At 46.7% G+C, this 26,226-nt stretch overlaps 8 protein-coding genes across 10 annotated transcripts in view; 4 read left to right on the top strand and 4 right to left on the bottom strand.

Moving 5' to 3' along the window:
• BDCG_00085 (signal transducer) overlaps positions 1-3,602 on the bottom strand; it is a gene marked incomplete at its 3' end in the record, with an annotated part of 4,339 nt that extends 737 nt beyond the window's left edge. Inside the window, exons 1-2 of one of the 3 annotated variants that reach the window (XM_045415594.1) lie at positions 3,442-3,602; positions 6-3,318 (exon numbers count right to left, since the gene is read on the bottom strand). In XM_045415594.1, coding sequence (XP_045279017.1) covers positions 6-1,905 — 1,900 coding nt within the window. In that variant the 5' untranslated portion in view covers positions 1,906-3,318; positions 3,442-3,602. Of the gene's footprint in view, positions 1-5 lie in introns of all 3 variants that reach the window. The other 2 variants (XM_045415593.1, XM_045415592.1) reach the window with 2 other exon arrangements.
• Positions 3,603-4,785: 1,183 nt separating this feature from the next.
• On the top strand, positions 4,786-8,628 carry BDCG_00087 (RNA binding protein Jsn1; the record flags this gene model as incomplete). Its single annotated transcript, XM_045415595.1, has 3 exons — positions 4,786-5,024; positions 5,108-8,510; positions 8,623-8,628. The coding sequence occupies 3 exons, from the start codon at positions 4,786-4,788 to the stop codon at positions 8,626-8,628; spliced, it is 3,648 nt and encodes a 1,215-aa protein (XP_045271510.1).
• A 1,683-nt stretch (positions 8,629-10,311) lies between these two features.
• BDCG_00088 (uncharacterized protein) lies at positions 10,312-11,642 on the bottom strand (the record flags this gene model as incomplete). The annotated part of the gene is made up of 2 exons (XM_045415596.1): positions 10,312-10,857; positions 10,974-11,642. The coding sequence occupies 2 exons, from the start codon at positions 11,640-11,642 to the stop codon at positions 10,732-10,734; spliced, it is 795 nt and encodes a 264-aa protein (XP_045271511.1). The 3' UTR covers positions 10,312-10,731.
• An 849-nt stretch (positions 11,643-12,491) lies between these two features.
• On the bottom strand, positions 12,492-14,193 carry BDCG_00089 (uncharacterized protein; the record flags this gene model as incomplete). Its single annotated transcript, XM_045415597.1, has 3 exons — positions 12,492-13,522; positions 13,552-13,635; positions 13,667-14,193. 3 exons carry the CDS (start codon positions 14,191-14,193, stop codon positions 12,535-12,537), a joined length of 1,599 nt encoding a protein of 532 aa, XP_045271512.1. The 3' UTR covers positions 12,492-12,534.
• Positions 14,194-14,362: 169 nt separating this feature from the next.
• BDCG_00090 (uncharacterized protein) lies at positions 14,363-16,226 on the top strand. Its single transcript, XM_045415598.1, has one exon. The coding sequence runs from the start codon at positions 15,027-15,029 to the stop codon at positions 15,630-15,632; it is 606 nt and encodes a 201-aa protein (XP_045271513.1). The 5' UTR covers positions 14,363-15,026; the 3' UTR covers positions 15,633-16,226.
• Positions 16,227-16,300: 74 nt separating this feature from the next.
• Positions 16,301-21,202, top strand: BDCG_00091 (siderophore iron transporter mirC). The gene is made up of 5 exons (XM_045415599.1): positions 16,301-17,870; positions 18,028-18,158; positions 18,218-18,952; positions 19,012-19,673; positions 19,748-21,202. Exons 1-5 carry the CDS (start codon positions 17,578-17,580, stop codon positions 19,856-19,858), a joined length of 1,932 nt encoding a protein of 643 aa, XP_045271514.1. The 5' UTR covers positions 16,301-17,577; the 3' UTR covers positions 19,859-21,202.
• Positions 20,543-23,512, bottom strand: BDCG_00092 (uncharacterized protein). The gene is made up of 6 exons (XM_045415600.1): positions 22,872-23,512; positions 22,258-22,797; positions 21,955-22,194; positions 21,591-21,883; positions 21,320-21,492; positions 20,543-21,133 (listed from the first exon to the last, which is right to left on the bottom strand). Exons 1-6 carry the CDS (start codon positions 23,065-23,067, stop codon positions 20,923-20,925), a joined length of 1,653 nt encoding a protein of 550 aa, XP_045271515.1. The 5' UTR covers positions 23,068-23,512; the 3' UTR covers positions 20,543-20,922.
• Positions 23,513-23,588: 76 nt separating this feature from the next.
• On the top strand, positions 23,589-25,451 carry BDCG_00093 (uncharacterized protein). The gene has a single exon (XM_045415601.1). The coding sequence runs from the start codon at positions 24,223-24,225 to the stop codon at positions 24,925-24,927; it is 705 nt and encodes a 234-aa protein (XP_045271516.1). The 5' UTR covers positions 23,589-24,222; the 3' UTR covers positions 24,928-25,451.
• The last annotated feature ends 775 nt before the right edge of the window (positions 25,452-26,226 follow it).

A 26,226-nucleotide genomic window follows, 5' to 3' on the forward strand; every position in this document is an offset into this window, starting at 1 on the left:
CCCACAAGATATGTTAAATTCTTCGCGTTCTTGTGGGGTTTTGTTTTCGAAATTTTCGAGGATTAGTAGGTTGCGGGATGAGTGTTCGATTGTTGGTGGTGGGGTAGGTATGGATGGTTGTGGTTGTTCTGGCTGTGGTTCTGGCTGCTGTTTTTCTGGTTGTGGCTGTTCTGGTGGTGGTTTTTCTAGTTGAGGTTCCTGTTGGGGAGTGAGCGGAGGTTGTGTGGGCGGTGATATTGATGTTGATTTTGACTGTGTCTGCTGGGCCTGGGGATTTTTATTATTCTCATCGACGTGTATGGCTACAGCTGGTGATTCGGGCTTTTTATCCCGTGGCTGCTGTGATAACGACGGTGATGGTGGGGCGGCCGCTGGGCTTCCTTCAGATCCAGTTTTCTGGACTTCTATGTCCGGGAACGACTTTTGGGACTGTTGATGCTCTGTTTTCGCTGACAGCAGTATGGGTTCCGATCCCTCCGGCGATGGTTCACAAGACTCTGGGGTCGTTTTAGTCGATATTCCTGTTTCTTCAAGTGGTGTTGCTTGAGAGTGTTTTGCCTGTGAAGGATGTTCAGGTACCGTAGTAGATGTTGATGGGGTAGGTTCTTGAGCTGCACACGGTATAGATGCTGGTGTTGATGCTGGTTGTGCCGGCATAGATGATGGTGCCTGGTTAGACGTTGCAGGGGCATGGGGTACATCATCCTTCATAGAAGCGTAGATATGAATCCCGTCCAAGAAGCTCCCTGGAGCTTGTGGCGGGTCAAAAATGACACCCTGCGGTTGGGCATCCTTCATCGTTTCCTGCGTTTGTCCCTCTACTACCGTCTTCCCAGCCTGATTATCAGGACTTTTATCGTGACCTGGTGGAATAGTTTTCTTTTTCTCATCTGCCCCTTCCGCAACTCTCTCCGTCTTCATGGACTTCGCCCTCTTTGGCGAATCATCCCTATCCTTGGCCCCTTTCCTCTTCCTCTCGACGTCCGGCGCTTGCTTAACTTCCTTCGCCCCCACCTGTGCCAGTTTCCCATTAATCCACTTCGCAAGCCCGCTCCACCAAGTCGTAACGGCCCCTGACAGCCTGCGATTCTGCAACGCGGCCAATTTCGCCTTTTGCTCCTCACTCCGCTTTCTTTCCATCTCCTCCCAACGATTAAGACTCTTGCTATTCAGCCGCTCCGTCTTTGCCGCCTCCGCCAACCGCTCTTCCTGTGTCATCACCTTTGGCTTCAACTTCTGCTTGCGCCTCGCCGCCTCCTCCATCGTCGCTATCAATCTCACCCGCTTCTCCTCACTATCCTTCAACCGCGCGTGAGTAAGCTCCTTATTCTGCATCGTCTGCCGTCTGGATGAGGATCGTGTCGGGCCATCCTCCGGCGTCGGCAGCCACGATATCCGCTCTGATTTCTTCTTCGGGCGCGGTGTAGGCGTTGTTGGACCAGTTATCGACTCCGTAGCGGCGGTCGGGCCAATTTTCACTCTCTTCCGCGACGCTGGAAACTTCATCATACTGTCATGCTCCTTCCGCTTCCTTGCCAGCCGCTCTGCCCTAGCCTGTCTTTCGAGTTCCCTTTCGCCTTCCAACTCATCCCCCGGCTCGTTAGGGCCCCGGTCATCTTCGTCATCAGATGAAGAATCGAGCTGCATGTCATCGGCTTCATCTTCGACACCTTCACCTTGTTCATCCTCCCCCGAGGCTCCTTCTTCCTCACCACTCGTGAATTCCTCATCATCTTCATCTTCCGCGAAAAGGAGGGCGAGTTCGTCGTCGGCTTCTGCGTCGAGGAGAGCACCCATGTTTCTGCCCGCAGTGCTTCGGCGGGCTCGTCCCTCCACAAGAGTCTCGATAGGCTCATCATCAGAGCTAGTGCTAGTGCCCGTCATTGGTGAGTCGTCTGTAGCCATGGTTGTGTTTGGAGGCGAGTGTGTATCGTAGGTAGTCAAGTCCGTTCGATGGATCGCGGCACGTTTTAATGGGAGGTGCAGGGCGTCTAGAGATATAACGACAGTGGAATATAACTTCCTATGAAAGAATGCTATGCCCAGGCACTTTTACGATCGGGGCGATGACATGCTAGGAGAGAGAGGAGACTCCGAGCTGATGGTGACACTTCGAGCAGCGACGTGTGAGTTGAGGAATACTCTACTAGGCCATTCCTACTGCGCCAATAGCTATCTAGGAGCTACCGCTAAGAATGAGGTGTTTTCTCTTTCGGCCAAAGCAGCCAACAAACGTGTAGCGGGCATGCGAAGTGTTGCAGCTTTCTTGCCGCGACTTTGCAATGAAAGGTTTGCTTAGGTAAACAATTTCCCAAGAGTGGCTCGTGGCGCTCATACACGCCACCTTAACTTAAAGTTTGCGCCACAGAAGGTCGATCCTGTGAAAAGAAGAACGAAACGGGGTTGTTGGTTACAGGACGGCTGTTCCTTTTGGCCGCGAGGGAAACAAACAGATCTCTAAAAATAACTAATCTGTAGGTATCTACATGTACAGTACATCCACAGGGGACATTTACCTCGAGGCATGGCAATTGCATGGAAATATGCACCGAAAAACACAGTATGGGGCAGCATATGTATTCTTGTATCTTGCGCACGCTCAGGAATATCAATCAAAGTTGGCATATTTCTCCACAAGACTTCTTCCCACGAATCCCACAAAACACATAAATGGTCGCCGCTTTTCCAAGGCATACTATGTGTTTTGACTCGCTGAAAAATGGCATGTTTCAAAAATACACTCGACGATCTGTGATTTGCAACCCGTATCTCCGCCACGGGCCAACAAAATCGACAACTCTATGTACGGATTATGCTTGCTACAGATTTTGGACTGCTGAGTTTGTAAGCGGTAAATAATAACGGGTATTTCTGGACCATACCTAGTGCATGTAGATTCCTCATTCTCGCGTTGAGCTGACAGGGGTTGGTGGGAGAACGAATTTAATTTCCCTTCTTCCCTTGTAGGCGCTGCTTACTTTAGCCTACTTCGAAGGACTGCTATAGTCTTGAGCAGAAAACATGTTTCATGCACCAAAAAGCTGTGTGATTATTGGATGATGCTGTCCTCTTTCACGCATGCGAATGGATGCAACCTTTTTGTGGTCCTTTTTGTTTCACAGCAGAGACACCGGTTTTTTTTTTTCGTTTTGGCTGTTCATTTTAAGTGATTTAGGGTCCGCGAATCTATGGCCAGCGCATATACATATGCTAATTGATGGAGGAGGCATGGCTCGGAATTATAGATTTTCGTCCAATTGTTGATACTGCGCTTGTGTGTTCCGAACTGCGGAGTTCCCTTCTATAGGGTTGGGCGATCTGGTAAACACCTGGCTAATGCACATGTTTAAAACTTGGATTGATGGCTGCAGGGACGTCAAGGCCGGGAATATCAAATGTGATGCACGCTGTCCTTTGGTCGAAAAAAAAGGAACGACCCACGGGATGTTGGTTCGTTCTCGGGGGTGGAGTGGTGTATTTAAGTCATTGTTTTCTCTAGTCGAGCTAGGCACGAGGGCACAAAGACACTTGGACGTAGTTAGCTATTATAGACAGCAAACTGCCGTAAATGGGAATCAATGCAAAGGACAAGAGAATTGTGGTTTTATGTCCAGCCTAAAGAGTACATGTAATTATGTACAGGTCTGATATCAAACCAAGGTCAGTCCTCTGCTAAACCGCGCTAAACCGCTTGTGGCCAGTTCAAACAGCTGCACCCAAGCCTCATCCTCCGTCGCCCGCATCCACTTTCACTTCCCTCTCTCTCCATCGCCGTCCTTCATCTTCAACTTCATCTTCAGCTTCGTCTCTTCTTCATCGCTTCTCTCCCCGCCTCTGGCGCCCCTTCGTCACCCTCCGCTGTCACCTATCCCATCTCTTCAGCCTACTCCTCATATCAACGCCTCCTCTTCTTTTCCATTCCCTTTTGTCTCCCTTCTTAGTAATTGGGCCCTCCCAAGTTAGCCCATTTCTTTGACCTCCACCACCACCCCTGACTGGTTCTTCTCTTCTTCGTCTCACATCTTCCACGCCTAGTTAAAATACTTGTTTTGCTCCCCCGAGCGAGCCTCACTCTATTTGTCCCTGAGACCACCACCCCCCTTTTAGAGTTCCTTCACGCCCAGTGTCTCGACGACATCTTTATCTCCTCTTTTTCACCAACTCCTGGTCTTTCTCGATAGATTTTTAATAAACTGGATATGTTTCTGTGAAGATTTCTCCGCCATTTCTCCGCCCTTACTCTACTTTTATTACACTACACGGCTACGAATCTTCCTTACTTAAAACGAAATCTGTATAATTACGACCTCATTGCACAGACCTCCGTTAGTGCTCTTCCCGTTCGACTTGTTGAAAACGACGATTCGATATCGACTCGTTCGTTCCTTCAACTTAACATCTGATTCAGTTCATTTATTTCTCACAATTCTCTATAACACCTTGAAAGGCCATTTGCCAATATACCTGCGACTCGCCCTTCCGACACAACACAACCTTAGCTTATTTCCGCCGCAGTTTGAATTGCTCGTCATCAAGTGCTGGAGGTTTATAATCGAGATATTTACATCCTCTTCAATACCAGCTTTAATAGACACTTGGATCGAAGGATCCGTTTCGGATTTCAACGAGATCTGCAGGCCTAATATATTGTCTATGATCTTCTCCACCCTTCGAGATCCTCCCGTTTCTATTCTATCCAATCCTTGGCAGCCCTATTCTTCTCAGAGAGAAGTTATAGATTTTGAAAGTAACCTTCTATCCTGGCATAAGACATCTTAATCTATAATGACTCCTTCATCGAGGCCTGATGGCCACCTCAACCTCAACTATCTTCCTGTTTCACAACCAATGTCCGGTACTTCAACGGGAAGCTCGTCGCCAAATGAACAACCGGGTTCAAGTTCTATGAAGTCTTCCTTTGGAGGTTCAAATGGGTTAAACAGCACTGGAGGAGCTCTTGGAAGTGCCAGAATGGGGGCTGGTTCCCCTTCTCATGATCTTGGCGCTCGTTTGTTCTCCAAGAGGTAAGGCTCTATCTAATTTTATGTTAGTGCTTATCAGAGCTCTCGCTGACATTGGTCCTATTTCACCCTTCGTTTAATAATAGAGCTCGAGAGATTCAGGCTCAAGAAGGTCTTGCTCCAAATATCTGGGGACCTCCAACCAGTGGCAACTCGACGCCTCTTCGCGAGAACATACCGGAATCCCCAAGCCAGGATGAATTCCCGGACTTGGCGCCTGCGCCCGAGAGCAGCCTCACTAGCCCTGCCCGTCGAACGAGAGCGGGGACAGTTCCTTCCCGTTTCTCTCCAGTTGGCACACTGAACGGTGTTGGCCCTCAGTCGTTCACCTCAAAAACATCCAGACCCACGCCTTCAACAAGCCCGTTCCGCCCTCATGCCGTGGCAGGGATAGACTCCTCTAGCAGACCGCCTGCCCCTGGAAGCGGAAGCAATACAGCCTTGCTTTCACGCCTTCGTGCCGGGTCCATGCCACAACGTACAAGTGTGCTTGATGGTTCGAATCCGTTTGGGCCTTCTTTATTTTCCACCAACTGGTCGTCAGGTAGGGAGAGAGCAACTACTTTAACGAGCATCAGATCATCCGAGGGGCCCACGTCACCAGCGCAGTCGTCGTTTTCAAGAGATGGGCTCGCGGATGCGGACGTTAAGACCTTGGACTACCTTGGGCTTGCTGAAACTCCACAGCAAGCCCGAGTACAACTTGTCCGCCCATCCGTCGACCAGCTCATGCAACAACAACAACAGCAACAACAGCAGCAGCAGCAACAAACATCATCCTTACCTCCCCTTCTTGCTGACCTAGTAATGATAAATAAAAATTCCAATCGGTTCCGCTCCTACTCTGTAAATGCCAAGGAGAAATACGCCGAAGACGACGAGGATCAATATGAACTTCCGTATCCGGGTGTTCCATCGGGGTCGATAACACCTTCAGCCGCTGCAACTGCTGCCCAGTTAGCTGCGACCCAGGCACAGATTCATCAACACAACTTAGCCGTGCAAGCATTTGCCAACCATGCATCTGTGAGCCGCCCACGCCCACGTGCCCGTACTGCCGGCGTTTTGGATACTCCTCCTCAGCGCTCATCGATCCGCAACTACCTTGCGACTCCGTCTAGACTTGATAACAGCCTTAGCATTGCAGACTTACGTATTTCGGAGACTGCCGAATATGACGATCTCCCAGAAGCAGTTCAGGTGTTGCAACTGGGCGGAATGCAAAGCTTGCGACAAGGCCAGGAAATGGTGGATGAAACTAATCTAGACGGTCCTACCAGAGCATTGTGGATTGGTAGCATTCCAGTCTCAACAACAGTGACTTCTCTGGACGCTATCTTCAATGTGTATGGCAAAATCGAGTCGACAAGGGTTCTGACCCACAAGAACTGCGGATTCGTTAATTTCGAACGTGTAGAAAGTGCTATTCAAGCCAATTCCCTTCTGAATGGCAAAGAAATATTTCCAGGTGCTGGACCCGTCCGGATCGGCTATGCGAAGGTGCCAGGGACATCTGGTACGGGTACTCCCGGCCAAAATGGTGACCACCAATCGCCCACTCCTGACCCAACTTCCAGCGGCTTAGGTCGGGGTGGAACTAATTCAGGTGGACAAGATGGGACTTCCGGAACGGACCAAGCAAACGGACCTGCTCCCAACACACCAACTATTCCACAGTTGGTTGAATTGCAACCAGAAATGACCCAAATCGTTGCCGAATTTGATGCATCCGAAGAAGAATGTCAAAATATTACAGCGAGCATTCAGCGAGCTGTGGTTTTCAAGTCATTTGTCGATGAAATTCCTCCGATTCCAGAACCAAGTCAAACTCGGGTCCATGACGCCCCTAGACTCCGGGATATTCGAAAGCGGATTGACAATGGGACTCTTGCAGTGAATGAAATCGAGGAGACAGCAATCGGGATGCTTCCTGAGATTGCTGAATTGTCTTCCGATTATCTTGGCAACACGGTTGTCCAGAAGCTGTTCGAATATTGCTCAGAACCCACCAAAGAAAAGATGTTGGCTGAAATCGCTCCTCACCTTGCTGAAATTGGTGTACACAAGAATGGAACCTGGGCTGCACAGAAGATTATCGACGTTGCCAAGGACTCGACGCAGAAACAGATGATTGTAGAAAGTCTTCGTCCATACACTGTGCCGCTGTTTTTAGATCAATATGGCAACTACGTGCTGCAATGTTGTTTGCGCTTTGGTCCTCCTTATACCGACTTTATTTTCGAATCTATGCTCAGTCGGATGTGGGAGATCGCCCAAGGCAGATTTGGTGCCCGCGCTATGCGGGCTTGTTTGGAGAGTCACCATGCAACGAAGGACCAACAGCGAATGCTAGCCGCAGCTATCGCCCTACATAGCGTCCAGTTGGCGACAAATGCAAACGGTGCTCTCTTACTTACTTGGTTCCTCGATACATGCACGTTTCCACGTCGACGAACTGTTCTCGCCCCGCGCCTTGTTCCCCATCTTGTCCATCTTTGCACTCACAAAGTTGCGTATTTGACGGTACTCAAGGTTATTAACCAGAGGAACGAACCCGAAGCTCGCGAAACAGTACTAAAAGCTCTGTTCTACAGTTCTGGAGATGAAACTTTGGAGAAAATCCTCAGCGACCAGACATCTGGCGCGACATTAATATTTAAAGTTCTTACAACACCCTTCTTTGACGAGAGCATGCGCGGCGAAGTCGTCAAGACTGTCGCAAAAGTACTAACGAAATTGAAGACTACACCAAGCCAAGGCTATAAACGACTTATGGACGAGGTTGGACTGTCCTCCCGGGGCGGAGGAAACTCTCGGGATAATCATCATTCCAGGGACAACCAAAACGCCCAAAATCCTAATAATGAAAAGAATCAACACCGACCCTTATCATCTAGACAAACGAGCGCCAACAGTTACAATTCTCAGTCGCAACCAGAGAGACAATACAGTGGACAGTTTGCAACAGGACTACAGCCTCAGCAGTCCTTTGATTCCCCAACTACAATGGCACGATCTATTTCATCGGAGCAGACTCTTCCTCCTTATGACATTTACGGGATGGGTGGAGTGAATGGTGTCAACGGACTCGTGAATTTGTCTTCTATGAGCAACAATCACCCGTTTCCCCAGGAATCAGTCCTCCCCATCAATCAGCAACAGCTCCAATACCACGCATTCCTCGCCTCGCAACCCCGTGGTATGTCTCCTGGTGGATTTTATGCCCCTCAGATGGCAGGGGCGAGCTTCAATGGCTTCCCGTCTGCTCCAGCTGCTCTGGACAGCTTTCGAACCATGCAGTCGCACTCGTCGCCCCTCCCCGGGCCTCCTCCGCAGATAAGCGCAAGTCCAATGCTTCATCAGCCCCCATTTGCTCCTCCTCCGTTCAACCAGGCTGTGAATAATGCTCAGATGTATCCATCCTACCCCCAACAGTTCTACCAATCCCAAGCCGCCCAGGTTCCACCGCCTGGCGGACGCCGTGGACGTGTAAGTGGCCTTCCGTCGCCGTTCGACCCGAATGCGCACCATGCATTTCTCTCTCCCTCTTTTCCTCTCCCGAATTATGGATTATACTGACTTGATTTTTTTGCTCTAATAGAGATGAAGCAAAAGAGATTGTGCAAAAAGGAAGAATGAAGAATATGTCGGGATTCTGTTTTGGAGGAGTTCTTAGTTCATCTCCCCTTTTCCCTTATCTTCCCCTGCTCTTCCTCCCAACCTTTTTTTTTTTTTTTTTTTTTTTTTTTTTTTTTTTTTTTTTTTTTTGGTGCATCTGTAAAATTTTTCTGGTACCAGAGATCACCCTCTTTCCCTTGAGATATATGAGATGGCTTGCAAAAGAAAAACGAAAAAAAAGCTATGAGATCTCTCGCCAACCCTTCCCTTCAATGCTGGATCGTTGAGGGCTGTAAGATGACGACTCGGGTCTGCAGGGTGAAACTGTTTTTTTCCTTTCAGTTGGTCCCCCTACAGTTGCCATTTGCGCATCCTCGTCTCCCCTAAAAAGATATTTGTATGGTGTTACTGTGCTTGTATTCTCTTTATTTTTCTTTCAAAGCATCGTTTCCTGTTTTTTTTCTTTCTTTTTGTATTCCTTTTACTTTTTCGCTCTTCTCTTCTTAAATATATTATTATCTTACCTTCTTCTTCCCTGTTTTTGATTCTTAAAACCCAACTCACAAATTACCAAATCCTCAGAAGAATACCTTTTTTTCTCAGAAGTTTCTCTTATTGAAAAGATACGACTGTTTCCTTGTCAAATTACATCAGCAACGTTTCTTTCCCTTTTTCCTGTTTGTTATGGGCTCAAAACTTACTCCTGTACTGTCTCTGCCATTATATCGCGTTCTACTTATTTTTCCCATGCTCTGTGTGTGTGTGTGTGTGCATGTATGTATGTGTGTAGAAGGAGGAGAGAGAGGATGTTGTTTACTTCTATCTATTTTTATGTATCTGCTTATATATTTATTACTTTATTTAACTTTGTTTTGCATATTTTCCTTGTCCTCTCTTGAGACAAAGTTATCTTCTCTACATGTCAGATCTGTGTTAACAACAAACAACTGATCTTTGTTTCAAAAGGTACTTCTTTTTTCTTTTTCCTTGTACCTTTTCTCTCTCTTTTTTTATCTTCGGGGCCGCTTAACTTTCTTCTTATTACGTTTCTAATACATACTGATTCTACATTTCTATGTTTTCACCTCTTTTATTCCTTTCTAGGCTCAGATTAAACAATATCCAGTGGGTATGTAAGAGCAGGTTAGTGGCATCATCTGTGTGTGTGTGTTCATGAGGATTTTCAGACAGGCATGCCTAGCACTAACCTGTATGATATGTATGAAACACAATACGGCAGATAAAAGAGCTTATCAGTTTTAAGTACTTTTGCGTGTTTGTAGTGCTCTTCTGTATGTAGCTTGCTCTTTTATTGCTTGCCTCTTATAACGAATTTCAGGTCTCTTTTTGAATGGAAAAATTCCAGTTCTTTTTCTCTCTCAACTCATAATTATCTTCTCAGTTTTTTCTTCAATATTCTCTTTTTTGCCTCAACTTCATTGGCTTTGTTTAACAGTTTCATAGGTTAGAGTTACTTCCTTTCATTTTTCAATTTAATTTTAACCTTTTTGATTGCTCAATTTGCTGTATTTGTAACAACACTTCTCCCTTTCTCACCACCTCAATAGTATATGTATGTGAACAATCAAAAACTAAGGAGTTGAAAATCACAACGAAGACATTAAGAGTCGTGTTTTTACTAAAAAGGGCATATGAGGTGAAAGGTATTTCTAAAAGAATTTGATATTTTGCGTATTCTTGTCGAGGTCTATACTCCGTACCTTGCTCGGTCCGAGTGTTGGGTGGATGGAGGATGCTATTGTTTGTCTTGCCTGACATGAAGTTTTATCTCTTCATTTCAAGTTTTGTTACATATAGATATTGGGTATGTGTATTTATTATATACACCCCCCCGGGCTCTCTCCTCCCTACCTAGTATTACTATTACTATTATCATTATCATTATCATTCCATTTCTCTCACCAGGGCACCATCCTAGCATTATAGTCCCAACCATGCAAGCCCCCTCTATCTACTACCCCTTGTGAATCCCGGTCGATATTGACAGCGGTTCCAATCCCTCTGAGTAACACATCTGTTGGATTCTAATGAAGCAAGGGGCCAACATAAAGTAAGTCACTCACTCACTCACTCAGAGATTATTTGCAGGAGCGTAGTCAACCTTATATTTGGACCAGCTATGCAACCGACCAAGCAAAGAGGAGAACATAATCGCTTTGCTGGCCGTGGTGAAATGTAGCGTTAGCGTGCGGCATGTCTACATATTTTGGATAGAAGTAGTTAGCTTTGTTCAATAGATTGCCTATGGCTAAGGATATGGGTAGTAGAAAAACAGAAAAAGGAAGGGAATGGGAATGGTATGGGTATTCTTACATCCCCCGCCTCCCAAACATCTACAATCCTCTCGAGCCCTGGATCAATACACTGTCCGACTAACGCGCGAAGTGAACCTATATCAACATCCATATCGACGTCTCTAATACTGATGATTCGCGTAGCGTCTCCCTCTCGGGTAGAAGTAGTAGCTTCGAAACTTGTCGAAGAAGGCTGTCTAGATCTGGGACTGTCCCCCCTTGCTCCTGCCGGGTTCTTACTGTGCATATTCTCGTCGTGCTGCGGAGAATAAAACTTCCGCTGCTGGTAGTCTTGCGGAATGGTATGAGATGTACCAATTCTCGGCGATCCACTAACGCTGAGCTGATTTTGTTGCGGTAGCATCAGCTCCTCTTGTTGTTGTTGATGATGATGATGATGACGACGAGAATGATGATATTGTGCTGGATTCGATCTATATCTGTGACGCGACAGATTCTCCCCATCCTTAACAGCCCATTTGCTCGTGTCCAAACCGCCGGCACCGGAAGCCTTGCCGACTTTCTCAAAGGTGTCCACTAGAAGCTGGCATAGGTTGACGTTTGTATCCTGGTCGAGGAGAGGTTGCTGGGACGAGGGCGCCACAGTGATGGTTGATTCTCTCATGTCTCGCTCTCTGGCTTGCTCACTTGGTGCTGATGGAGCTTTGTACGGATTTTGGTTCTCCATTTTTGTGAGATCTTCTCGGTGAGATTTTGCTGTGTTGGGGGGTGAGTACGTTGAGAAGAGTTGATTGAGAATGGAAATGGTTTGGCGGGTGGATAATACGGGGGAATCGGTTGCGGGGGAGGAAAACGTGGAAATGGAGGGAACTACCTTCCGCTGCAGATAAACGTGTCGCAAAAGTATAGATATATATATGTAAGATATCATGTAGCAATCCAGAATATCGCTGGCCTTTAGCAGAACGTCCCTTTTCCCCTTCGGACAAGGAATGTTTGGTACCCAGCCAGCTACGCTGGCAGATGAACCTTGATGTCTACTATAGCTCTGGAGCTCACGCCTGCCGCAAAACAGAATCCATGCATAAGGGACTTAAGAGAAAACCTTGATCATGGCTTGGCATTGGGAGAAAGAGTATAAATGTATATGTGTATAATAGGGCATAGCTGGCTGTGGTATAAAGTTAAGGCCAGAGCTTGTTTCCACTTGCCATTGTTCGTAAAGCAAAAAGGGAGCCTTTTTCTGACAGCATAGAGGACAAAAATCCAAAGTGCACAATTGCTCATTAAAAAGGAGGGTATATCATGGACAGATCTAATTACCTATATCTCCAAGAACGGGATGCGGGGCTGGTATCATTGGAAAAATATAGGAATGGAAGGGAAAAGAGAAATAACGCCTAATGGTATATGCCAGACGCCATATGCCAGATGCGAGATGCTAGTGGCAATAGCATCTCTCCAATTATCATCAGAGCCCAGGAACAGGGAGGGAAACAACAACAACTTATAAAGCTTGAGTGGTGGTATAGAGTACGGATTGAGAAAACAAAACGAAAATGAGAAGGGTATGAAGAAAAAAAAAAAGGGGGGGGGGGGAATGGTAGCCGTTAATAAATTCAATACCCGGCAGGAACAGGGAGCGATTCCCAGTTCTTCTGCCCCTTCTCAGGATTAGCCACCATGACTTGCAGTCCACGGCGACCACAGAAGCCTCCAGTCCCGGCCTTGCGCTTAACCATTTCGTAGGAGCCCCCGTTCGCACCCTTGGGAACCCAGACTTTTTCCTCCACGTCTGTTCCCGCTACTTCGGCCCGACGAGGGTTGAACCTAGGCATACCAGCAATTGTGTTTACTATAGCATGTACCAGGGAATAAAGCCTTTCAAATCTTCGAGTGACACCAAGCCATGCCAAAGTTTGCGTGTCGTATGCAACTCGAACGTACGGATTCATGTATATGCCTGTGTCGACGATGAGTTCGTCCTTGGATTCATATGGTGGTTTTTGGATATCTGCGTGGATCAGGCAACATTCGGAGGCGTCCCAGTAGAGGTCTGGCTCTGCGCGGAATCTCGCCGGTAACGAGGTGCTGGGGGTTGGAGATGTTGGAGCCACTTCGTCGTCATCCCTCTGCCTCCGCGCTTGATGCTGCCCAGCTGGTTCGGATTTCCCCTGCTGGAAAAACTTCGCATCAAATGCAACCATCCCTCCCCAGCAACTCCTCACTCGGACCGCGTCCTTTTGATCGAGCACATCATGCCGGCTCTCAGCTTTCCCTGCGCTGGAAAACCACGGGTAGAAAGGAACGCCCATCGAGAAACCTTCCAGATCCCTCGTGGCGAAGGTATCATAAAATTTAAAAGGGTTAATGAAATCAACAGCGCAGGCCGCACGGTATTGTGGTGTGCCTCTTTCGTCCATATTTGTAGAGAAGAGCAATTGCAGTGCGTCAATGGGATCAAAAACAACATCGTTAAGGTATAGTAGCTTATCGAACCGATCGCTGGCTGGGTCATCCAGGGGCCGGAGTGCTCGGTTTCGAGCCTCTGCTAGATAAGCTATCCGTTTGATGCGCTCCGAGCCATCTGCAAGGGTGACATGGGTACTGCATCTATATCCATGCGCTCCTCATACCCAATTGATCGCTTGCATTGGACTTTCGCTTCAAATTCCTTGAGCGCGGCTTCACCCTCCGGACCGCTGTTGCTTTCATATATGCTTTAAAAATACATTATCATTCCCTAATAACCTTATAAGCTCAAGGACATTTTCTCCCCATCTACCACGTGCAAGCTCGCCATCTCTATCATATAAACTAGCCGCAATGAACACCTTTTCGTTTCGAGAGTTCCCTTTACCTGGATCTTTTGAGTTTAACACCGTATGGCGGAGGATATTATAATGGGCGGGAGGATGGGTATAAGACGGGCGGATGATAGAGGTAAGGAATGCGAGAGTGAGAATTATTCCAGAGGATGCCAAGCAAACGAAACACAGACGGCGAAGCGTAAGGCGACGACGAAATGCGGAATGTTTGTTTTTCTTCCAGGCAGTCTGTCCTAATCGACGGCCTCGAGGGGGATGCCGCCGTCCGACAAAGGGGAGGAGGGAGAGTAGGCGGGATATTAGAGGAGGGCGCGTGTTTCGGTAGCTACGGCTGGTAGTAGGATGGTGTGATTCGAAATCGGCAGCATCGAGATCGAAGCTATCTCGGGAATCAAAAGACGAACGGCTGTGGAGTTCATATTCATCTGGATGAAGAGGCCGGGAAGACATTGCTGGACGCGAAAATGGCGCTTGGGGTAAGGTCTGAAATAATGCGGGCTCCGGCCAGCGCGGGAGGATGAGGTGCGATAAGTTAAATAACTTCCAAGCTTTAGTTAACTAACTAGTTTGCCAAGGAACATTCTTAAATATTTAACGAAGACAGACCGACCAGCGTACTCCGTACTGTGTATAACAAGTAACCCGCCCAAGATTCAACAGTTCTCTTTCTTCTATTCTATGTCGTTGAAACCAGTGGATAATTTGCGAATGAGGCGGAATTCTCCGTTGACATCTTCATTAAAACTCCATTTTCTCATCCTGGCCCCCTGCCGTAACTACTCCTTATTTCGTATTTCGTATGTCGAGTCGGTCCCCTCTTATCCAATTACTTACTGAGTCAACTGTTCAATGCCAAAATTTTCGCTGAACATTACAAATGCATAAACTACCTTCTCGGCTAAATGTCTCAGGAATGGTCACCGTGATAAGTCTAAAACAAAAAAAACTTGGGGGTTCGCAGGATTTAGTTAGCTCAAACTGTTCCTCGTAGAGCTCGAATAGCACCACCCCACATGAATGCATGATCTACCCAGCTCTGCCCAGACATGCAACATATATATGCAAAGGGAGTGAAGTTAGTCGATATATAAAAAGCTAGCCATCCCCCAAACATTTCCAGTTATCACCAAATATACTGCGCTGGAGGTTACATGAATATTTGAAGTACTTTGTTTCCACGCTCGCCCGAAGCCCCTTCTTAAATACTCAACCAAACCGTTTATCATCGTTTCCTGCCCCGCCCGCTCTATACAACCACAGCCCACTCACTAAAAAGCAAAAGCATGTCCGATTTCAAATTCACAAACTCAACCCAACCCCTCCCCTCCGCTGCAGACCTGAAAGGCGAGTTCGTCGTCATCGCCAACCCCTCCACCGACATCTGGGCCAAACCCCCCTCCACCCACCGCTTCAACGGACCCATCCTCCACAAGACAAGCCCCCTATCTTCCTTCCAAAGAGCCAGCGTACACATCTATGGCGAATGGATCACTCTCTACGACCAGGGTGGCTTAATCCTGGTCATGAATGGTGCCAGTGGCTCTCGGCAATGGATCAAGGCTGGCATCGAGTATGTCGACGGTAAAGCGTATATCAGTGTCGTGGGGAAGGATCAGTGGGCGGACTGGAGTTTGATGCCGCTGCCGGCGTCTGGGAATGAGGAGGCGGGTGCTGGCGCGAGGATTGAGATGGTTAGGGAGAAGGATGTGTCTTTGTGGATTTATTTGGTAGAGGGCGGGGAGAGGAGGCGGATTCGGCAGGTTAATTGGGCGTTTGTGGATGAGGGGATCAAGGAGTGTTGGGTTGGGGTGTATGCGGCGAGGCCGGCGAAGGTAGGGGGGGAACTTGCGGTTGCTTTTAAGGAGCTGGAGATTGAGCTTTCGGGTTGAATTTCTTTTTTTGATGTGGATGGGCTTTTCTGCTATATAGGGATAGGGGAAATGGGGCTTTATTAGATATCTGTTTTTTTTATATTTTTTTTTATCGTGGTTTACGATGTGATATATGGCGGAATGGGACAAGGTTATATATAGTTTAACCTGTAGTCCATATGATATCCCATATCCCCCTACACCGGGGACCGCGTTGCAACCTACTTCTTGAGGTGGAGGCTTTATTGGCAACACAGTTCACGGCACCCAGTTCATTGTGACATATGTACTGGTAGGTCTGAAAGGAGAGCAAGTACGCTCACCAAATTCGTGCCTTGTAGTAGAAGTCTCGGATATAGCAATTCCTCGGGCACAACGAATAATCGACTCAGGCTGAATATTACCCTGTTACTGAGGGGTTAGAACTGATAGTGATTATCAGCAGCTCAATGCTTCTGAAGTAGGCTGATTGACTATATATATCAGTTGTCTTAGAGAGCGAGCTCTGATTTCTTATATCTAACATCATTAGAGGCGCGCAAGGTCAATACAATAACCACCTCCACGGCCTAATAATAAATTGTTACGTCATCGGGCACAAAGGTCTCGGGAACGGACGTTAAGGGATAATAATGACATATGGTACGAAGCAGTGGATCCATAGATAAGCCCATGATGCTCCATCCCCCGCGTGTGACGACCGGCTGTCAAGCTTAGTAGATAGATAGTCCAGAGGAGAGGGGGCTCTGAGAAGTGGAGACATTTCGTTCAGTAACAGGCAGATGAATTCGCATGAAGAGAGGGACCAAAATGCTATGTATGAGATGGTTTATGTGATACCCGCCTGAGACAGTAGGTTAGATAAATTTACATAACTTCCATATTTCCATTTCTATCATAGCGTTGAGAAAAGCAGATTATCTGATTGTTTCTCTTAGATTATCAGATCCGAGTCTTACCGAGATCAATCTGGCCGGTTGCGGAACACGATGAAAAATAGATCAGTGCTAGGCCTAACTAGGCTAGCGTACAAGGCTAAAAGAGTCGTGGCGGCCATCAGCCAATAAAATCAGGTGGCATCTTACTTAATTAGGAATGGCGCATCGTGCGGGTGACTGCTCCCGGCCCTTGTGACAGATCTTATCATTTATCTGATCATCTGGCGTCGCATCGGCTGCCCATGGCTTGCTTTAGCCGCCTCCCGACTTCCCGAACGGTCTCCTGTCTGCTTGCTGACGCTGCGGTTTGCTCGCTCTCCCAAACAAAATCCAGCCTATGTCCTGTCCTGTGTGTCCGTCTCTACGCACGCAGTCTATCTCACTATTGACCGGCTAGCGTGTTACCTCACAAGCCAGTTACACGTCACAGCTGAGAGACGCCGGGCTAGCTCGTACCCTGCTAATGGCTGGCATGGTCTCAATTTTGAGTCCGACTGATTCTTGCTGCCACCCTCCTTGCACGCTGTTACGCATGCCTATTCGGCTCTGTTGATGAATTTGTTTAGATCGGCGAGATCTGCTTGAAAATATTTTCCTTCTTTCTTTTTCTCTTTCCAGCCTCTTTTATTCTGATTCTGTTCTCGTTTTGCTGTGATTCTGCAGCACCCTTTTTTCCCGCATTTTGCTCGGAACAACGGCACCCCAAAACATCAAGCTTATAAAACGGATGATATTGCCTTGATAAACAGCAACATAAGTCTTCATCTCGTGGCTATTTAAGATTTTTTCTCAACGGTCACTCTTCCATACCGATCCTCGTTGTTTCGCAATACCCTGGTCTTTAACAGATTGAAATGGTTGTTACGGATTAACGAACGGACTCCCGAACTTCCTACCCCTCCCTCCCGCTGCAAATAACGAATACTACCTTGCGCACCCTTCCTAACTACAACCCATTTTGTCTCTCATCTTACTTTCCAATCTGGCGTCGCGATTAGGGAATCCGCTATCTCCCAACGGATCCCATGCCCCGCTCTATGGGTCAACAGCTGACCTCGGCCAAGTCTTACGGCGCATGCGAATCCCAACCTACAATGGAAACAGAGGACGAGGATGCGAGTCTGTTATACGCAGAGCCTATGCAAGTACCAGAAGACGACGATGATGGGGATGCTACCGATTGCGATGGCCATGGTGGCCGAAGTCCTGGTGAGGGATATTCTTCCTCGTCATCGGATTCTGTACAAGAGGGCGTACGCAAGATTGAGGCCATTAGCAAAACGTGGACGCAGAAGTCATTGATAATTGCATATATTGGGTATGTTCATTCAGTCTTTTATATTTGTTGATTCTTGGATGGTGCATGTTTGGTTCTTCTGGCTAGGCGCCGCTTCTTCGACGACACCTACTTTGTCATCCTCTTTCTTGTCGAGCATCCCACTTGCTTCTTATAAAACCTCGCTAATATAGCTAAGGATCTTTTTGATGGCATTCTCAACCTCCCTAGAAGGCCAGACAGTTTTATCTCTGTCGGCCTATGCCACGAGTTCCTTCAGCAAGCATTCTTTAATATCAACAGTTTTGGTTGTCCAGAATGTAGTTAACGGTAAAAACCCTTTCAGCTTTGGGAGTATTTACGGGATCTTGGACTAACACGCCCTACAGCTGTTGTTAAACCTCCGATGGCGAAAGTTGCAGATGTATTCGGGCGATTCGAAGCATTTTGCATAGCCGTTTCAATATACGTCCTTGGATATGCCCAAATGGCAGCATCAACAAATGTACAGGCGTATGCATCGGCACAGCTATTTTACTCCGCTGGCTCAACAGGGTTGCAAATCCTCCAGCAGGTCTTCATTGCGGATAGCAGCTCTTTACTTAACCGAGCGCTTTTCTCCAGCTTGCCTGATCTACCATTCTTGGCTACCGTGTGGATAGGGCCAATGATCGCGGCTGCCATCCTCCGCGAAACTTCCTGGCGTTGGGGATATGGGATGTGGACAATTATCCTGCCCGCGGCATTTCTTCCTTTGGCCTTGTCTCTTTTCCTGAACCAGAAGAAGGCTAGAAGATTAAAGCTTCTCAAACCCAGGCCTTGGAAAGGACATAGTTTTTCTACTATAGTCAAAAAGACTTGGTACGACCTCGACGTTTTTGGTTTATTACTACTCTCAGCGGGGGTAGCTCTCATTTTGGTTCCCCTAACGTTGGCGGCAAATGCGAAAGACACATGGAAAAACAGCAGTATCATTACCATGATAGTCATTGGAGGAGTTTGTCTTATTGTATTCCCCTTCTGGGAAACCTCGAAGCGGCTGGCTCCGCACCCTCTTCTCTCACTTCATCTCCTCAAGCAGAGAACAGCTCTTGCCGGCTGTGCCCTTGCTTTCTTCTATTTTAGTAAGCGCTTCCCAGTTATTTTGATCTTCATCTCGGCTCTTACTAACTTATTGGCCCAGTGGCGTTTTATTGCTCTGTGCAGCCTTATCTCTACTCCTACCTTCAAGTTGTCCAAGGTCAATCCGTCACTACAGCCGGTCGAGTAACGCAAACCTTCTCGTTTACATCAACAATATCTGCCGTATCCGTTTCGTTTTTCATAAAAGCAACAAGACGATACCGTGGTTTCATCACCGCAGGTTGCTGCATCTACATAACTGGCCTTGTCCTCATGCTCTTCTTTAATAAAGAAGGCGCCTCCACTCTGGCCACCTTTATCATCCAAACCGTCATCGGACTAGGTGCAGGCCTCCTCAACGTTCCCGTCCAACTAGGTGTCCAGGCATCTGCAAGCCATCAAGAAGTGGCTGCAGCCACGGCCATGTTCCTCACATCGCTAGAAATGGGTGGCGCAGTGGGATCAGCCATTTCGGGGGCCGTGTGGACTAGCGCTATTCCGAAGAAATTGGCCCTGTACCTCCCCGCTGAGAGCCAGGGGGATGCAAAGGAGATCTTCGGAAAACTTACCAAGGCGCTTTCGTATCCGCTGGGTTCAGCAACAAGGATCGCTATCAACCGTGCCTACGACGAGACGTTCCGCAGAATTCTGACGATTGCTGTTTGTATAACTATTCCGCTTATTCCCCTCAGTTTGCTCATGGTGGACTACAAGTTGGATAAGGTGGGTAGTGTTATAATTCCTTCATCCACTCCTTCCCTCCAAGTGCTTCTTGGACTAATTGAACCAACCAACAGATGGACTCTCACGTAAAAAGCGAAGCACTGAGGCATAACGACGAAGGGGATGGGCTGATCTCTCATCGGACGTACTCTCAAAGGCCCGGTTCCAGCTCGCGTCGAACGTAGTATTTATCATGAAAATTGCTAGAAACTTGGCTACATTCACGACAAACGCGCCGAACATGTCATCTACAAAATACGCCTCTTTTTACTATGTTCACAAAACGCGCACCCACACCTCTCACTCGTATATATATCTAGCAATGCCCTTGCTAGAACGAATAACGAATAACGACAAATCCATAAGTGCATCTGGGGCTTCTTAATATTTTCTCTTTGCACTTATCAGATTTTTACCATGCCATATACACCCATACTCTATCAAACCTACTATCAAACAACTTCTGGCCCATCTTACTCATTTACACGCCAAAACTTAACATTGTTGAATGTTTAGTGTTTCGTGCTTGGGTTTTAACTTCTATTTTTTCTAATGATGATAAAACTGTATGATCATGAAAGATATCTAGATATCCTTCAGGGTGTCCATTCTCCACTTTCTTTCACTTGGTTTACACATTTAGGATCTTTTTATGTATAAACTACCGGTATATAGATGACAGAATAAAGGAGGGACTTTTTACCTGAACAAAAAACCAGGACTCTTGAACCTAGAAGAGCATAATTTTCTGAATAATGCATTTCTTCGCTGGTCTATCAACTCTGGCATGAGGTTGCTCAGGAAGGTATATTATGTAGATGTAGAATATTGAAAGAAGATTGGTAGACATCAGAAGAGATTAACCTGTCAAAATATATAATCAATTGACCATGTCTTGGGAAATGAAATCTGAGGCTGACGACGGGTTGTGGAAACCCTATGATAGGCTCCATCTTCCATTTTATGAATGGTAAATGTGCATTCTGTGGTTGTATCATTGATGAAGATTTCATCTATCTCTATAGGAGTTGTATAATACAGTATATACTTTAATATTGCCCTTTAAGTGGGATTGAGAGGAGATGCCAAAAATATGTAAATGATTAGGCCGGGCTGTTAGTTGTTCACTACTTCTTCAAACCCCTTCCTTTATGATCCAGTCGAACGTTTCCTTGATTCCCATTATATCCTTTCGCCCTATCAGATGAGAGGATTAATGAAAGATTGGCCGAAGATCCTCTTTCCCCTGTTACACTCTGCTAAACACGATGGGCTGCATATTTCCGTCAGGAAACAAATTCTTCTTCTTGTTGTTCTTCTTCCTCTGTCTCTCCTGTATCCCTATTCCCCCCTTGGAAGCCAGGACACTCTCCTCCTCAAACCATACGCCCTCATCTAATGATGTTTCATATTCCAGATATATCCTGGCCGTTACCTGGCGCATAATAGCCCACGCGACGCTATTTTGAATACCCGGCAAATCAAGAGTTAGTCTTGAATCATTAATAGATAGGTATAATATAAAAAACTAGTATGAACGGCCCACGTGTAGCATGTCGATGAATTCGCTGATAGTTCTGAGTTTGCTATAACGGAAAAAAAAAAAAGAAACGAAAGAAAGAAATGAAATCATATGCTTTACATACCTCATTCCCGTACACATCCGCTGTCCATAGCCAAACGGGATAAGCATTCGCTGCATCTGGCGGTGCGCTGGGGACGTAATGGGCACTTGCCAGCGTTCAGGCTCCCAGACGTCTGGGTTGGGAAATGTCTCTGGGTCCCGATGGAGCGTGTATGGTTGGATGGAGATTATGGTCTGGAGATGTGAATATTAATTAATTAATACTGCCTTGGCTTGGGAAAGGGGGGGAGGGGGAAGTCTGCTATTATTATCGTTTATTTTGAAAAGCTTACCCCTGGATCTATCTTCATACCCAAGACGGAAACGTCCTGGTCCTTAGTTTTCACTAGCCTTGGGAGACTGAAGGGGATTGGCGGGCTGATGCGCAGTGTCTCCCGTAAAATCCCATTTAGGTATGGGAGGGTTTGTAGCTGTGATAGGGGGATGTGTTCCGTAGATGCAGTAGGGGAGGTTCCACTGGTGAAGGCCTGGAGTTCCTGGCGAAGTTTGTCTTGGTGGTGTTTGTTTTCTGGGAGGGAAAGGTGATAGAGTAGTGCGGAGAGGAAATCGGCGGTTGTGGTGGTGCCTGAGGTATTAGTTAGCACCACGATACAGAAAAGTACCGGTTTGGAGGCGCATTTCCGGGAAATTACTCACCACCTGAGAAGTGATCCAAAGTATCGCTGGCAATGTAATTGATGTTCGGAATGGCTGGGCTGGGGCCATTCTTTTTGAAAAGGCGAAGGAGATGTTGGAGGTGGGTATTTGCCTTCCCTTCATCGTCATTCGATTGTGGAGGCAGCAGGGCCTTGAGGGATTCTTGCACCAAAATCATGCCGAATTTGGCCAGGTTTGGTCCTTGGTTGAGCAACGGCGATAAGAGTTTCATGATGGGGACTTAACCATTAGTATCAATATCAGGAAGGGTGAGTCCCCATCCACCGGAAGCAGCTTACTTACGGGGAAGCCATTGGAAAACAGCTGCCAACGGGCTGGCTACTAGTTCCAATGTTGGGGTTAGGAGTTCGTTCATCTGAGCTCTTGAGTCGGAGTTGGTCAGTAGATTGAGTGATCTTTCAGGTCCGTACGTCAACCCAATCATAATATCAGCAGTTAACCACCTCATCATAGGAAACATATCAACAGTCCAGGAAGATGGCTGGCCTGGACTTGCTCCCACTTTAATCTCATTCATGAATGTGTCAATAGTCGTTCTGATGTGGGCCTGGAAAGCTGGTGATGCAGCAGCCGGGCTCGAATATAAGCCAGCCACATTTTTCCTGCGAAGTAAATGTAATTCTGCGTCAACGGTGCTTACTACGTTTGACGAGCCATACCGCTCAAAAAACCAAACAAGATCAGTGGTGTCCAGTCCCCCCCGGGGTCCGGTGTAAATATCCTTTATGGCATCTGGATGGCAGAAGGAGACCATTTTCGGGGAAAGCTGAACAATTGGACCATAGTTTCGATGGGCACGGTGAGTCGCGTTCAGAATCCCGTCTGTTTTTAGGAGTCGGGGTGTTATCAAACTGGGCATGGCTAGCGGAATTGTGCTGTGGGGTCACAAAACGCACCTCGCAATTCATGCCATCTGAACCACCATTGGGTGAACTTGGCTAATTTCGGTCCGGGGAAGGGAGAGTTGATGACGCGATACATTGAACAACACACGTTCGGGATCATCAACAATAGTATAGATATCGCAATTAATGACCACCCAAGGTTAAATTGGGAGGGCGGATTCGTGAGGAGCCTAGTTATAATGGACATAGCAGTGAACGTCTATTTCATGTGTTCCTGACAGAATAACCGCAACGCAGAGATCGCATCAGCTGGGAGGAATTTAGTCGAGCCTGGCGAGCTGGTTAAAAGTGTTTCTTGAACCGGTTGAATATGCCTCTGGTTATTTCAAGCAGCTGCCGATCTTGCAGGCTGTCCATGTGGCTGTGATTCCTGCAAACAATTATCCCCATATGGCGAACCTCCAGAACATGAAGGTCGTATACTGGTTTTGTTCTAGCCAAATCGGGGCATTTCTGGAGAAGCCTCATGCTTCATCTTTGATTGCTCATATTACATCATAGCTCGTCGTTGGGCGAAAGAAGGAATTTTTGCGTCCAAGTCATATTGTTTTGAAATCCCCAAAAGCAGCATAAAGCTGGAAAGATTGGAAAGATGATGCTGGCGGAGTCCAGTGGGCCGGGCGGGCGGGCGGGCGGGCGGCATTTGTCACCCAAGCAGCAACATTGATGCGCTTGCTAAGACGGCGCTAAAAATAAGCGCCAGCCTTAAATCTGTGACGTTGTGGGGCGAACGTTTGGTTGCCACAAGTCTGAAGTTCTGAACAACATCATTGCAAGTCTGCAACATGACATGGACCCCAAATGCCCGAAACACTTCTGGCCAGGATACCACGTATTCCTGTTCAGCCACCTTTAGATACCCGCAGGTTTATATGCAGAAATAGCTGATGTGCCAATTTCGGCATCTTTCACAGCTCTCCCCAAAAAGGGATAATATAATCAATACGCGTATTCAGCTACTTCCATGATTGCCCTCTGCCTGGGGAGACCAATAATGTTGTTTCTTGAGGGCTGTGATCGAATATCCATGTGTTTGGAAACTCAATATAACTAACTGTACGCAGGTATAAATTGTTCAATGCGCCTCGAGTTATTTGGATTTTCGTTCTCCATTTACATGCTCGTTCTGATCCATCCCATCCCTGAATCCAACATTTGCGATCATCTCAAATTTTATATACAAATATATACCTTTGGTATATGTTATTTTCATTTTCCCCATTTATGCGAATTGCCTAAAGCATTTCCTTGACCTATACTCCCTGTTATACTCTATGCACAAAATAAAGATCAATCATCCGCAACCACGTCAGCCAATCACCTCCTCCTCTGTGCGTCGCACATGCAAGCCATGAACAACAACATGGCTTACATGCCGACGCCAATTCGCTCTGTACATGTCATTAAGGAGGATAGTTGGACTCGCCGCAGTTACAAAATAACTACCCTAGATGACCTCTCCTGCCTTTACACAGTTGACACCTCTGACGGGGCCCCACAAGTGACATTGACGCGACATCTTCAGCCAATCCCATACACTCGACAGGCCTCTTCCATATCGAGGCTCTCGGGACAGTTTTCTCTATCGGGCCTCCTGGGACAATCTCGACATCATCAACAACAACAGACCGGGCAGTCTAGCAATAACTACGTCGTCGGAACAGCGAACTTCCATATTACCGTCTCATCGAAAATCGACATTCACCTCAGCACCAACCAAACCATCACCATGAAGCGGCCAGACTCGTTCTCCTCCAAGCGCAGGTTTGAGAGCCTGACACCACTTGGCACGTTGGAATGGAAGAGTGGGGGTGGCGCCCTGGGGAGTCTCGTTACCAGTGATCTTAAACTAGTGGACATGAGTGGGCGTACAGTTGCGCGGTACCAGAAACACTCATCGTTGCTGTCCGGGCGAAGTGATGAGATTACGTTGTTTGTGCCAGAGTTAGCTGGATTTCTTGACATTGTAATCATTACATGCATCGCCACGATTGAGTATAGAAAGCTGGAGGAGGAGATTGTAACTGAGGCAGCTGATAATATATGAATGTGCGGGTACCGATAGGGCCAGAAGGTACTGTTGTGGTTATTTTGGTTCTATTACATTGTCATGTTTCATTTCTTACTTATGTCTAACTACCTTTCCTTTCTACCCTCATTTTGTTTGTATCTAGTTCGCATCTGGCCTGGAGCCTTCATAGCCCCCCTCCCTCCCCCCCCTCCCCCTCCGGTCTTTCACTGTGGTGGGTACTCTATTTTTAATTCCTATTTACCAACCATGAGTTTTCACAATATCAAAATGGCAATGAATTGTCAAAGCCATTATTGTATTAGACTGTGAGAACATGTATGAGTGGCTTTTGAAAGAAATTTGGCTGAAGCTGAGCCTGAAGACACGGCTGGTAACCTGTGTCTTAGACATGTAAAAATCAGCCCTGATTGAAACACAGCAAATCAGACAAGGAAAATAGAGGGGAAAAAACAAAATAAGTAAGTAAATTAAATAAAACACACTAATAATCATGATTGGAAAAATTTACAATAAAAGAAGATCGTTGAGTCATCAATTTGTGTCCAAGACAATGTCTATTCAATCTGTAATCATATTGAGCCTCATTGTAATGATATTGTGAAATGATCAATTGCAGCAAAATTACACATTATCACCCACTGTGAATCTATGCTTCACACAGTGATGCAAGCATTTTGATAATTAAAATTTTGTCACAAATGTTCATGAAAAATGGGAGAACTTGCAGTGTTGTTCCCATTTCGCTGTCATTAATAATTTAGCTAGCACATACACACATACCCCGTTAGCAACTGGCTATGAGAAGGCGATCTTCATCGGAGGAGAGCCAGCGGTGAGCTCCCCACGAATGCAGCCTACATTGTAGTTTTGAAATCGTGCTAATATTCTTTCTCAATGAATTTCATGATGGGTTTTGACTAACTCTAGTCAGCAGTACTCTATAAGCGATCGGCTAATGGAGCTCTAGAGAATGGAGAGAGCCCATGGGCCAAACTTGGCCCGCGCGGCAACAACATATATGTAACTAGGTCATGTCAGTTACTGCTTCAACTGCTTTTGAACCTCTAACTATGACTATGGCAATCTTACTCCTGATGCCAGGGAAACTCTGGCACTGGGCAAAACGAACGAATGAATCGTTCATGACAGTTTTTATATTGATATTGCACAACATACCAGGCCGGCGGCTGGGAAAATCTGAGGTACAGAGAATACCGCTCAAAACTGGGCTTCATCTCCTTGAAGCCTTCTTGATTATTCGATTCTTCTTGGTTCCATCAAATTTCAGGCGTTGTGTTTCTGTTATGGATCCGG

This window comes from Blastomyces dermatitidis, assembly GCF_000003525.1.
Source record: "Blastomyces dermatitidis ER-3 genomic scaffold supercont1.1, whole genome shotgun sequence".
Lineage (NCBI taxonomy): Eukaryota > Fungi > Ascomycota > Eurotiomycetes > Onygenales > Ajellomycetaceae > Blastomyces > Blastomyces dermatitidis.

What these genes read in the sequence shown, in the direction of transcription:
- BDCG_00090 (XM_045415598.1), top strand. Translation starts at nt 15,027, where the DNA reads ATGTCCGATTTCAAATTCACAAACTCAACCCAACCCCTCCCCTCCGCT.
- BDCG_00091 (XM_045415599.1), top strand. Translation starts at nt 17,578, where the DNA reads ATGCCCCGCTCTATGGGTCAACAGCTGACCTCGGCCAAGTCTTACGGC. An exon ending in TTGATAATTGCATATATTGG is followed by an intron (nt 17,871 to 18,027) that starts GTATGTTCATTC and finishes AATATAGCTAAG; the next exon opens with GATCTTTTTGATGGCATTCT. An exon ending in TGTCCAGAATGTAGTTAACG is followed by an intron (nt 18,159 to 18,217) that starts GTAAAAACCCTT and finishes CACGCCCTACAG; the next exon opens with CTGTTGTTAAACCTCCGATG.
- BDCG_00092 (XM_045415600.1), bottom strand. Translation starts at nt 23,067, where the DNA reads ATGTCCATTATAACTAGGCTCCTCACGAATCCGCCCTCCCAATTTAAC. An exon ending in CAGATGGCATGAATTGCGAG is followed by an intron (nt 22,798 to 22,871) that starts GTGCGTTTTGTG and finishes TCCTAAAAACAG; the next exon opens with ACGGGATTCTGAACGCGACT. An exon ending in TGTTTTCCAATGGCTTCCCC is followed by an intron (nt 22,195 to 22,257) that starts GTAAGTAAGCTG and finishes CTAATGGTTAAG; the next exon opens with TCCCCATCATGAAACTCTTA.
- BDCG_00093 (XM_045415601.1), top strand. Translation starts at nt 24,223, where the DNA reads ATGCAAGCCATGAACAACAACATGGCTTACATGCCGACGCCAATTCGC.